Genomic DNA, 11,912 nt, shown 5'->3' with positions numbered 1-11,912 from the left:
GCAGTGCTGGAGTAGCAAGAGTGCGGTGCGGGCAGAGCGAGCGGCGTGTCGTACTGGGGGGTCGGAGGGAGCTGTGCTCGGGCGATGCATATCGCCACGTCCCCGGAGTCCCGGAAATAGGAGAGCCTGGCAGAAAGCAGAGGCGCTTCCTTCGCCTCGGAGCCGCGCTCGTTCGCCCAAGGAGCTGGCATTCAGGGCAAAAGGCTGCAGCGGTTGCAACGCGCCGAGCCTCCCCGGTGGCAAGCCGAGCGGCGGTGGGAAGAGGAGGTAGGGGACGAGGCGCGGGGCGCTCGCTGCCCCTGGACTCGGCCATGTCGTCCGCGGCGGTGGCGGTGGCCGCTGCCTCCCGCAGGCAGTCCTGTTACTTGTGCGATCTACCTCGCATGCCCTGGGCCATGATCTGGGATTTCACCGAGCCCGTCTGCAGGGGCTGCGTCAACTACGAAGGGGCCGACCGTGTGGAGTTCGTCATCGACACGGCTCGGCAGCTCAAGCGGGCGCACAGTTTCCAGGAAGGCCGGGCTCCGCCACCTCCGCACACGAAGCAACCGCCGCCGCCGCTCAGCGCCAAAGAAATGCACTCTGCGGCTGTGGCTACGGCCGAGGCGGCGTCTCGCGCGCCGCCTCAGCCCCACGAGCGCTACTCTCTGGCGGCGGCACTGGCGTCCTCTGAGCGGCCGCCTCCCCGCCTGGGACCCGAGTACGGCGGCGGGAGCAGGCAGGTCAACGGCATCCTCGTTCCCAATGGTTTCTCCAAGCCCGAGGAGCCGCCCGAACTGAACCGTCAGAGTCCCAACCCGCGCCGGACGCACGCGGTGGCCCCCACTTTGGTGCCCCTCATGAACGGAGCTTCCCTGCCCGCCTCCATCAGCATCAGCAGCCGGGCGGCGGCGGCGGCGGCAGCCTCCTTGGCGGCTATCTCCGGAGCGCCGCCAACCCCGCTGCAGGTCTCCGTCTCCCAAGCGCAGCAGAGCCAGCAGCAGCCCGGGGAAGGGGGCGGGCACAAGCGGCCCGGCTCGGTCTCTTCCTCGTCGTCTGGGGGCGGCGGCGGCGGCGCCAGCGACCAGGAGGGCAAGGAAAAGGGGCAGCCGCAGGCGGCGCGGGGCTCGGCGGACCCCCTGGACCAACTCGGCGTGGAGAGCAAAAACCGGAGCGCAGCGTTGGGCTCGGAGCAAGAGTGGCTGGGCAAGCCCAAGACCGTGCGCGACACCCTGCTGGCCTTGCAGCACAGCGGCCACGCGGCGCCCTTCGAAAGCAAGTTCAAGAAGGAGCCCGGCATGGCGGGAGGGAGGCTGTTGGGCTACGACAGCAACGGGGCCGCGGCCAAATCAGGTAAGAAAATCGGGCGTCTGGCGCGGGCGTGGGGTTTCTTGTGGAGGGAGAACCGCTCGCCCTTCTTCCTTGAAACACCCACCGGGTCAGGTGCGCTTTTTCAGCCAGCTGTGGCAGCGTGCTCCGCGCGCGCGGTTGCAGCATCTGGCGGGGAGGTTTTCCCCTCCTTACTCCTGGCCACTTTCTCTTGCGCGGGGAGCTGTGGGGCAGGCGGGGCTGGGAAACGTTTTGTCTTCCTCCTCCTGCACCAGGCTAGAACTCGGAGCGTGCAAATGAACAAACATGCGGAAGTTAGCCCAGAGACTTAGTGTGTGTGTGGATAAACGTAGGGCTCTTCTCTGTGTGAGTGGATTATGACGCATTGGGTGCACAGTTGACTGTGACTGTGTTTCCAGCCAGTGGAAAATTACAAGCATGCAATTGTTTCTTTGGCTCATGGCCACTAATGTGGGAGGAGAGAGGCACAATGTAAGTTACATTTGACTGCAGCGTGTACCATAATAGTATGAGCAGTGGCCCAGCACGTTGGTCTACCTTGCAGAAGCTGATTCACAAACCCAGATAAGGTGAACTCTTGTTGGTTTTGAGCTGGTCTTCCCCATTTGTATCCAGTGAGTAATTTGGCTGAGGTCCAGCTGCTTCAACTGACTAGACTCTTGATATAGGACAGGCCATTCTCTCTGCAACATGATCTCATCTCCTCCACTGCTTCTTTCTAGGGGCTCGGGCTGCGAGGAAGAGAAAGGCTTCTCCAGAGCCAGAAGGTGAAGCCGGACCTCCGAAAATCAATGGCGAGGCACAGTCATGGTTACCCACCTCATCAGAAGGGATGAAAATACCAATGGCAGCTGCATCTTTCATGTCCCCACCACCACCAACTGCTTCGCCTCATTCTAATCGGACCACGCCACCAGAGGCAGTTCAGAATGGCCAGTCCCCTATGGCTGCGCTAATTTTGGTTGCAGACAACGCCGGGGGCAACCATGCTTCCAAAGATGCCAACCAGGTTCACTCCACCACCAGGAGGAATAGCAGTAGCCCCCCTTCTCCATCCCCTATGAACCAAAGAAGGCTGGCCAGGGAAGTGCCAAGCCAAGGGGCAAACCCTGGAGGGATGGAACCAGTGCACCCTGTCAGCCTCCCAGACTCTTCTCTGGCAGCAAGTGTCCCCCTCTGCTGCACCCTGTGTCACGAGCGATTGGAAGACACCCACTTTGTGCAGTGTCCCTCCGTTCCTTCTCATAAGTTTTGCTTCCCTTGCTCTAGACAGAGCATCAAACAGCAAGGAGCTAATGGCGAGGTGTATTGTCCCAGTGGGGAGAAGTGCCCCCTAGTGGGTTCCAATGTCCCTTGGGCCTTCATGCAAGGGGAGATTGCAACCATTCTTGCAGGAGATGTCAAAGTGAAAAAAGAGAGGGACTCATGACTTTTCCAGTTTTTCATTGCAACATCAACTTTAACACAAAACGGCTTGAACTGTATATACCTATAAATATTATAAATATCTATATATATATTATATTATATATATATATATATATATATATATCCAAGACAAGGGAAATGTAGACTTCATAAAACATGGCTGTATAATTTTGATTTCTTTTTTGAATACATTGTGTTTCTATATTTTTGAAGACAAAAGGTATGTACTTATAAATGCTCTTTTTTGTTGTTGTTATAGCAACTATTTGTTGTGCTTCCTTGGTGACAGTTACTGTTCAGTGTAGGCTGTGACTTGCGCTGCTTTTTTTAGAGAGCACTTGGCAAACCAGAAATGCTTCTAGCTGTAAATTGTATGCACTTGGTTCCCCCCATTTTTTAAAAAAAATGCCAAATACATCTTTCAACATTGTAAAGATTGCCTTATTGTCTGTGGTTCCTTTTTCTTTTCTTTTCTTTTTTGCCCTTATTCATGCTGAAGGCATTTTAGGTTTTAGAGAAATTATGGCATTAAAAAGATCATAGGATTCAAGCAAGGTTGCTATTCAGTCCAGTCCAAAGACGTGAAGCAATAGGGATTTGTGTGGAAATATTATTCCTTTACTGCTGCTGCAAAAACTGGCCAGCGTTTTTTGCTTGTAGAAGGAAGTTGTTTGCAGACTATTCAGCTTAAAGTGAGGTGCTATTGTGTTAGAGACTAAGGAGGTGGGTTGTTTTTTGTTTGTTTTTTGTTAAAGGCAAAATAACCACAGTTCTAATAGTTGGTAGTAAGATTGCAAAACTGTTTTTGTCATGAATTGCTTAAGGTCCCTGCAGTTCTTTTGTGATAAATTTAATTATTGACTAAGCCCTGCGTTAGTTCAAACAGAATAGCACTGCCATCTTTTTTAATAAATTCACAACTTTCCAACATCAATGAATGGAACGTTGCCATGCCCTTCATACTTGTATGGAAAACACTGAGGTAGGTTTTAAGGATTTCTACAGTAGTGCCGAAGAACTTTCTTCTTAACACTTAAATGTTTAGAACTAACTATTGCTATTGTTTTTGTTGCTGATGTCACCTAATTGAGTAGAGCAAAAGCAGAGAGGTAATGACAGCAGCAGAGAAGGTTTTGCTTGGCATGTCTGCGTTGTCAGCAGAGAGATTAATGGGGATTTCTGTCTGAAATTTCCTAATCCATGTCGTGTTGGAGGCAAAACAACAAAATCGCATTTAAAGGAAACAACCTAGGATTTAAATCTCCTTGAATTTTTATGCAGGCATCCCATGCCTTCTGGACTATATCTTCATCCATTATTATGCATAACTAGTATTTTGATCATGCTTCTTTTTGCGTCAGAAGACAGACATTTTAGATAAACATCAGCTGCTAGAAATAGTCAAGACTCACTGTAGTGTTGCTGTGCTGTTCACAATTGTGTTAGCAACATTGCTGTACAACCACTTGCATTAATTATTGGTGACCACTTTTGCATATGGTCATAAATGATTATTTCAAATAGCAGTTTGCCCCTCGTGTTAGGTATTAACAATATATTCTCTTTAGCTACATTTAATCATATTTTATACTATTGGGTCAGACTGTTTTTAGGTGTTCATCTTCAGTCTTCTATTTAACGCTGAATAGATTTTGATAGGGTCCTTTTTTAGTGGTCAACACATTTGAAAACCTAACTTTGCACATGTGCAATTCTATTTTTTTTTTAACATTTTAATAAGCACACCCACTAGCGTTGTGTTCCGTATTACAGGTCAGTGTAATATTAAATACGTTTTGCATGATAAACCAATTCAATATTTGAAATTATAGAAATACATATAGATCAGACTGGTGTCTTATGTAAACATGTTTAGAAAGTTTGAGATGGGAAACGCACATATGTACAACTGTAAGGATTCTTTGGAACCACTATAATGAAATAAGAATTTAGGCACTTTATTAAAAATTGGATTTTGAATTAATAGAGGATAAGTTCTTAAGAATCTTTTTGACATAATACCTCATGTATTAAACTAATTTGTATGAACGGTTTGCATTTTACGTTAAAAAAATACCCCTACTAAAATTTTCATTGTGACATCTTGGCATGTAGTTCAGAATTGAGCTGCTTAATCTGAGGTGGGATGACAGTTCAGATTTCAGTTTCTTAATCTGAGATGGAATGATAGTAACTCCTTTCTTCAAAATGCTATTCAAGCATGACAGATTATTGAGAGGCATTTGGTTAGAATCCTTAGTTACAATCTTCATATTGTAGCTCAGTAATATCACTGTATGTTCTTCAAAGTAGTTAAATGAGTGGGATGCTTAAAGCTTGCCATGAACACAGCTGGAACATATTTCAAGACTTTTTATCAGTTCAGCCAATTTCTTCCAAACCTCTGTTAAGGTAACCAGTTCTCATATATTTTATAAATTTATACTACAGAAATGACATAAACTGTGATATGATTTTTTTTTTAAATGCATTTCTGTGATTTCAATTGGCCTAATGTAATTTTGTTTTTGTTTTTTTAAATCTGTTTCTGACATCAGCAGATAAGCATATAGCCACATATATACACACAGATGCACACAATATGCTTCCCTGGCTACAAAGTTTTTTTAAGTGCTTTAGCTGCAACAATACTACAGTTACTATCCAATAAACCAAACAAAACTTGATTCCATTGCAGCTAATGTGAACTTAATTGCTTATTTCAATGGAGTCAGATGTTGCACCCTTAATTTTTTTTCCAGTTTTTAATGGTGATTCTTTGTATAGCAATAAAGCAAAATGTTGTTTAATGGAGAGTGTGATTGTCACAATCTCACTTTCGTTATACTTTTAAGTTACCATTATTAAAATACCACCTGCACTATGCTTTCATTGTTTATAGTTGCTGAACTAACACATTACTATTTTTTCCTATTTTTTTAATCTTTTGCATTAAATAAAGTGAAATCAGGCATTTAAACATTTTCTGTGAATGTCCTTTTTTATCTTTTTATTTAAAAAATAATAATCCTGCAGCTACTGACATAACCTAGTAGCCAAAGCAACTTTTTTTTAAAAAAGATTACTTTCTTTGATTAGAAGGTGATAGGGAAGAATAGAACAAAGTGTCATCAGAAAATATTTTTTTCTTAATTAAGGAGAACTATTCCCTTTTATATTAAGGTTCACAGAATCCAGGCAAGTGAGAAGGAAAAGGGAAACATACAACTTCTGGATACGAGTTATGGTATATTTGAGCTAAATATGCTATGAAATCATGTTTAGGAAAAGGTTTATTTGTGGAGTTCTCCCAATGGCTTTTTATGGCAACAGGATCCTGAGAAATTTCTTCTGTACTTGAGCCAGAAGCTCTCACTTTACTACCAGGGAGAATAGATACAGTGTTCTGCTGATATGAGAGAGCCATTGAGGACGGATCTGATGTTGCAGTTTTGTAGAAGCTTTTTTTGAGTTGAAGACAGAACACTAATATGAACCATAAACATGCTGCCCTTATTTTAGGTGGAAGAAAGATTCCTTGGACATAATCTAAGTAAATATGTTTAGAATTGAAATAAACACTTTTTTAAAAAAAAAGTTCTCTTCACTGCAGTGCAGGGAAAAACAGAAAACATGCACCAATGCAGCTTAGATGTCCTCAGTCAAAATACAGAGAAGTTGCTGTAGTTGAAATTCTAATGATGTATGCACAGTAAATCCTGATCAGTCTCAGTACTGGAGAAGAATCAGATACTATAACAAATTTATATAAATTTTACAAGCATTGCATTTTCAAGATAGAATGCAATGACTTACATGGGATTTTACAAGCTCAATGCAAAGACCTGAAGAGCTCTGTGCTGTTGCAATTTGCTTAGTACTGAAAATTGTACTATTAAAGTAGTAAAAAGGATTACAATTAATAAGTATACTCTCATATTTAACCAATGAATTCAGTAAACCCACCACATTCTATTTTTTTCAAGATTAGTTGATTGCTGAACTGTACTATAAAGGACTACACTATCCAACCAATGCCAGTAAAATTTGGCCCAGTTTATGGAACATATATTTATACACATTTTTATTTCGGGGTGGAGGGGGTAGGAATCCAATTGTAAAAGTAATGTGCATAACTAGATAGTGCATTTAATTATGTTATACTAATTTCTGCAAACTTTTTTTTACATTTTTACAAAGATAAAAACTCTAAAATTACTCCCATACATTGGAAATAAGAAAACTTAATCAGTGGATTGATTGCTTATCAGGACAACTTAATCTGATCATAAAATGTAGCCAGTTAAAAGCAATCTCTACTTTTGCTTCAGGATCGTAACACTGGACTTTAAAAAAGATGTTAAATTAATAACTATAATGTGCATGAAACTAATGAGGCAGTTGGATTTCTTAAAAACATGGAATGACAAACGGGGGAATTTTTCATTTTATATAAACATAACTGATTTGTATTTTTAATCTCTTTTCCTCTCCCACGTGTACCTTTTTTTAAAAGGTAAATCTGTTGTCAAAAGTGCAGATCAGCTACTACAAACCAATAAGCAGAGTTCCTCTTCCTCTGATTTCTTTAGATAAATCATTCAGAAACTATTCTAGGTAGATCTAGGTAGGCCACACGAAATTCTGAGTCATCATCATTTGCTTTCCCGTGTTCAAAAAATACAGAATGAGAAGAAACGCCTTTCCTGTATCCTAGATGAAGGTCAGGCTATACTAACAGATGAATGGAATGTATATTTACCAATTGCATCATTCCAGACTTTGTAGCTGGGGCGCTTAGCTAACTTATCCAATAACTTTAGCTAAGAGGAAATAATCATAAATCCTTATAAAGGCTTTCATTTTACAATGATGATTTATTCTCAATGTTCTATTCCATGAACGCTTATGGATTAAAGGTGAGTAGAACAGTCTTCTAAATAAAGGTGTGCAGGTCTGTACTGTTAAATACATATTTTTACCTTGAAGAAATTCTTAACTAAAAAGTTAACTCTAAATTAAAACTGATACTTGTATGCTATTACTTTATGGAATTCAGCTATATGAATAACTGATGTATCCTTATTTTAGATTTAAAAAGTTATCACAGTAGTTAACATAAGTAAAATCCATTGGGGGCACATTTATTTTTAAACAGAACTATCCCAAATGTTGTCTCTCACTTTTATAAAGGTTATTACTTTTCTAATGCTTTTAGGCTAAAATCCAGTCATGAACCCTTTGTATGTACATGGTTTCAAATGAAACTACTTTCAAATAAATGTAACAGCTACTTATATTAAAATTAGAAATATCTGTCTGCAAATTGTAGCCCGATATGTGTAATTCCAGGCCTAAATAGTACAATTCAGAAATAAGTCCTCACTTGCACAGAATTTATTTTCACATAGTAAGTTTAGGTTGATCGAAATTTATTTTTCTAGCTATAGATCTATATGCATTGGTGAACAGATTTCCCAGTTTTCTATCAAAGTGTTATAAATTCTATTAATCTTATGTTACAATTAAAAGAACACAAATGGATTCTTCTTAAATATAGACATTATGTCCTACTTCTCAGGATTGTATTACCATCTGTCTCTACACATAAACATAAACAATGATAGGCGTTTCAAACTTGTTTGCTTGATATTATACACATGCTGACTCTGCAAACTACTTAAAGAGGGCTGTAAAAGCCCTGTGAAGCGGTATATAAGTCTAGGTGCTATTGCTATGATTTATAGCATATATTGTGGTCTACTTGTAACCTAAAAGGCAACAGAATGGCACTAACAGACTTGTTTTGCAGTGTTGAGCTTTATTCTCAGCAAGGATTGATAAAGTTGCTAGGAACTCTCCAATGTCCTTAAGGGATCAGGTACCATATTAAAAAAATGGCCTTATTTTCCTTTTGTAAGCAGAAATGCTCAAAGAGAAGGGAAACAAAAGGAAGGTGAATGCTTTCCAGTTCAATCATACTGATAACACACTTTCACTGGTTGAAAAATAATAGGATTAGCAATATTAATGGATGCTGGAACATAATAAAAAATCCAGCCTGGGTGGTAGGGTATAAAAATATAGAATAGATGGATGGATGGTAGATAGAGAGATAGAGATCTTCAAAAGCACATCAAAACTGTCCTGGAAAAAGACAATATCAAACAACTTCTATTGTCAAGAAAACTGCACAGACATGTTTAGATATCAGCAGGAGCTGAGCTTTACTCAAAGAAGCCCCTACTTTAAGACTATGCTTTCAAAGTTTGCCGACCTAACTCATTTGCCAAGCATCATACACTACACTAACTTACAAAACAGTCAATCATACCTTACTCTAGAGCAGGGGTAGGCAACCTTGGCTCTTTTATGACTCGTGGACTTCAACTCCCAGAATTCCTGAGCCAGCCAAGCTGGCCCAGGAATTCTGGGAATTGAAGTCCACGAGTCATAAAAGAGCCAAGGTTGCCTACCCCTGCTTAGTATGATTAAGATCCTGAACTACAGCCTGGGAAGTCATGAAAGCTAAATGGGTCCTTTTATTTATTTATTTACCTCCCTACATACCTACTTAGTATTTGAACTTACAGGCTTATAAGCAGTGTGAAGGTGAAAACTGCCAACATAAATTTCCCAATTCCAAGAAATGTGACATATCTAAAGCATTTACTGTGAGGAAACAAAGGAATAAAGCCAGTTCCACAGGTCCCAGATATCTGCTGAAACAGACATGTCTTAATAGTTTTATGGAAAGCCAGAAACAGCTGGAACTTGTCTAATATTGACAATGGACATTAGACAATGAACAATGGATCTCTCAGACAGTGTTGTTCCAGAGAAAGGGGACAATGACAGAGAAAAACCAACTTCAAAATCATGCAGATGACTTCAATAACCACTGGGATCTAGAGACAGCACTCTCTTCCAGATATTATGCTAGTTAACTATCTCTTAGCCCAACTTATCCTACCTAGTTCCTGTTATGGGCAAAAAAAAAAATATGAAAGGGAAATGGTAGGCATGCCGTTGCCTTCAGTTCCTGGGGAACAGGGACAGGAAAAGAAAAATCAACTGTTAAAATTTGCTATGGTCAAATTCAGCCATTAGAGAAAGATGTTTTCATGTTCAACCATATCCATTCCTCTCCTCTACATGAGATCTAATTGTCCTGCAACTAGCCAGTTTCCGTTATCTCACTCTAGAGCAATGTTTCTGAATCTTGGCAACTTTTAAGATATGTAGACAGCTGGAGGATGTGAAGTCCACAGATCTTAAGATTTCCATGGTTGAGAAATACTGCTCTAAAGGATTTAGTTCTTGGGTGTCCAACCTTTTGGCTTGCCTGGGCCACACTGGGAGAAGAGGAATTGTCTTGGGCCGCATATAAAATATATAATATTATAATCTATATAATATAGCTATATGTATAAAAACTATAATCTCATAATAACATTAAAGTTTATGATCTTGTGGGGCTGTGTTACTAGCTTTCCAGCCGTGGACTATAGGTTGGACAAGCCTGAATGAACAATCATGGCAGGGTCTATTTCCTGCTTTCCTGGGTTATTTTTGCATTATATGCTTCTTTATTTCATGTTATTTTAGTTTGGGAGATACCCAAATGGCAGAAAGGGCAGACAAACCAGCCTAGAAAAGTCCAACCGGAGTCCTGTAGTCTGATCTACTCCATTCCTTGTTGTGGTGCCTTGACTAGCAAATGGTCTCGCTGCTTGCTGGTGTTGCATTAAAAGGAACCTGCAGCAAAGTTAAAAGGGTACCTTGTTCATCATGACCAGTTTACTCGTCCTAACTAGCACATTCACAACCCAGACAGCACTATTTGGCAGTGACTCAGGGAAGACAGGAGAAAGACAGCATAGGAATTGGCAATGAGGACAACAAATTGTATGACAAAATCGGTTTGTGCCAGCCTAAGAATAATTGAACAGATAGCGCTTTAGATCAGTGGTGTAAAAGACTGATATAGAGATCAGAAACCATATTTTAAAAGCCATAATCTTCCTGTTGTGCTGGTAAGCTTCCCAAGGTCATAAGACTGACTAATTAGAGGATAGGGAGGAGGTGAAGTATTGGTAGGCTTTCATCTGATCTAGCAAGATGACCTTTTTATTCTGGCTTTCTCAAATCTCAAGACCGTTGTTCATTTTTAAGGAGATCACTAACCCATGCACATGCACACAAATAAGCTAGCCAAGGTTTGACTCAATGTTTACTAGCTAAAATCAAAACATTGAGGTTTGTTTGCCAAGGAAGATCCCTCACAGAAGAACCATGAATTGCTATTAAGAATTATCGTTTCATGTGCAATTTCAAAACCAATTTTAGAAAGCAATGTGACTGAAGAAATTATAGATCTGCTGAATTGTAAATAAATAAGGTAGGCTTGGATATTAATCACCACAGGTTGCAGCACCAATTTTACATAAGAAGAAAGCACTTTGACAGCACTACTGAAAGAAAGGTCCCTGCTTCTGGATCCAGGTTGTCAAGACAAGAAAATGATTCACCCTACAATATCAAGGATTTCCCTTTGGGGTACTGCCATCTATTAGTCTCCACAATGCTTCCTTTTGGCTGAGCTTTGCTTCAAGGTGAGAAAGTGATTCTTAAGTGGTTTCTGGGAATCTTGGAGTGAATCATCTGATTACCAGCAGTATATGTTGAAGCCTGTCTCTTAGTTATATGACGAATAGTAAAACTCCGAGATAGGAAATACTGTGCTACTGGCAGATGGTGTCTTTGACAAAGAAAACTATATTAGCAAATTCCCTTAGGAAATATTTAGAAACTACTCATAGGAAAATGGAAAACTACCTTATATTGACTCAGCTAATTATGAGTCCTTTTCTAGTTTTTTTGCATATTTATTTATTTATTATTTAAATTTATATACCGCCCTATCTCCCTTACGGGACTCAGGGCGGTGAACAGGCAATAATAAAAATCACAATAAATATTGAATAAAAAGCCTGCTCTAAAATACCCCATATAAAACCCCTAGCAAAGCCCAATCAAAACTACGCCAGGCCGGCCGCATGGAAGAGGCGCAGGTCCGTAGTTGTAGTTGTAGTTGTAGTTGTATGTGTTTCTCTTACTATCTCGTTATCAAATACAGTGTATTTAGCAAGATC

The 11,912-nt window shown here is 40.9% G+C and overlaps 1 protein-coding gene across 2 annotated transcripts; it reads left to right on the top strand.

Annotated features, from left to right (window-relative positions):
- Window positions 1–311: 311 nt before the first annotated feature.
- On the top strand, window positions 312–2,828 carry IRF2BP2 (interferon regulatory factor 2 binding protein 2). 2 transcript variants are annotated; one of them, XM_029284321.1, is made up of 3 exons: window positions 312–1,275; window positions 1,441–1,452; window positions 2,052–2,828. In XM_029284321.1, exons 1-3 carry the CDS (start codon window positions 312–314, stop codon window positions 2,756–2,758), a joined length of 1,683 nt encoding a protein of 560 aa, XP_029140154.1. In that variant the 3' UTR covers window positions 2,759–2,828. The 2 variants fall into 2 exon arrangements, with proteins under 2 accessions (XP_029140154.1, XP_015672410.1); XM_015816924.1 differs by lacking the exon at window positions 1,441–1,452 and having other exon boundaries at window positions 312–1,332.
- Window positions 2,829–11,912: the final 9,084 nt, after the last annotated feature.

The sequence above is a fragment of the Protobothrops mucrosquamatus genome, unplaced genomic scaffold (genome assembly GCF_001527695.2).
Source record: "Protobothrops mucrosquamatus isolate PMUCROS unplaced genomic scaffold, P.Mucros_1.0 scaffold527, whole genome shotgun sequence".
Taxonomy (NCBI): Eukaryota; Metazoa; Chordata; class Lepidosauria; order Squamata; family Viperidae; genus Protobothrops; species Protobothrops mucrosquamatus.
The sequence above is the reverse complement of the archived record's forward strand: the minus strand, read 5'-3'. Positions and strand labels throughout refer to the sequence as shown.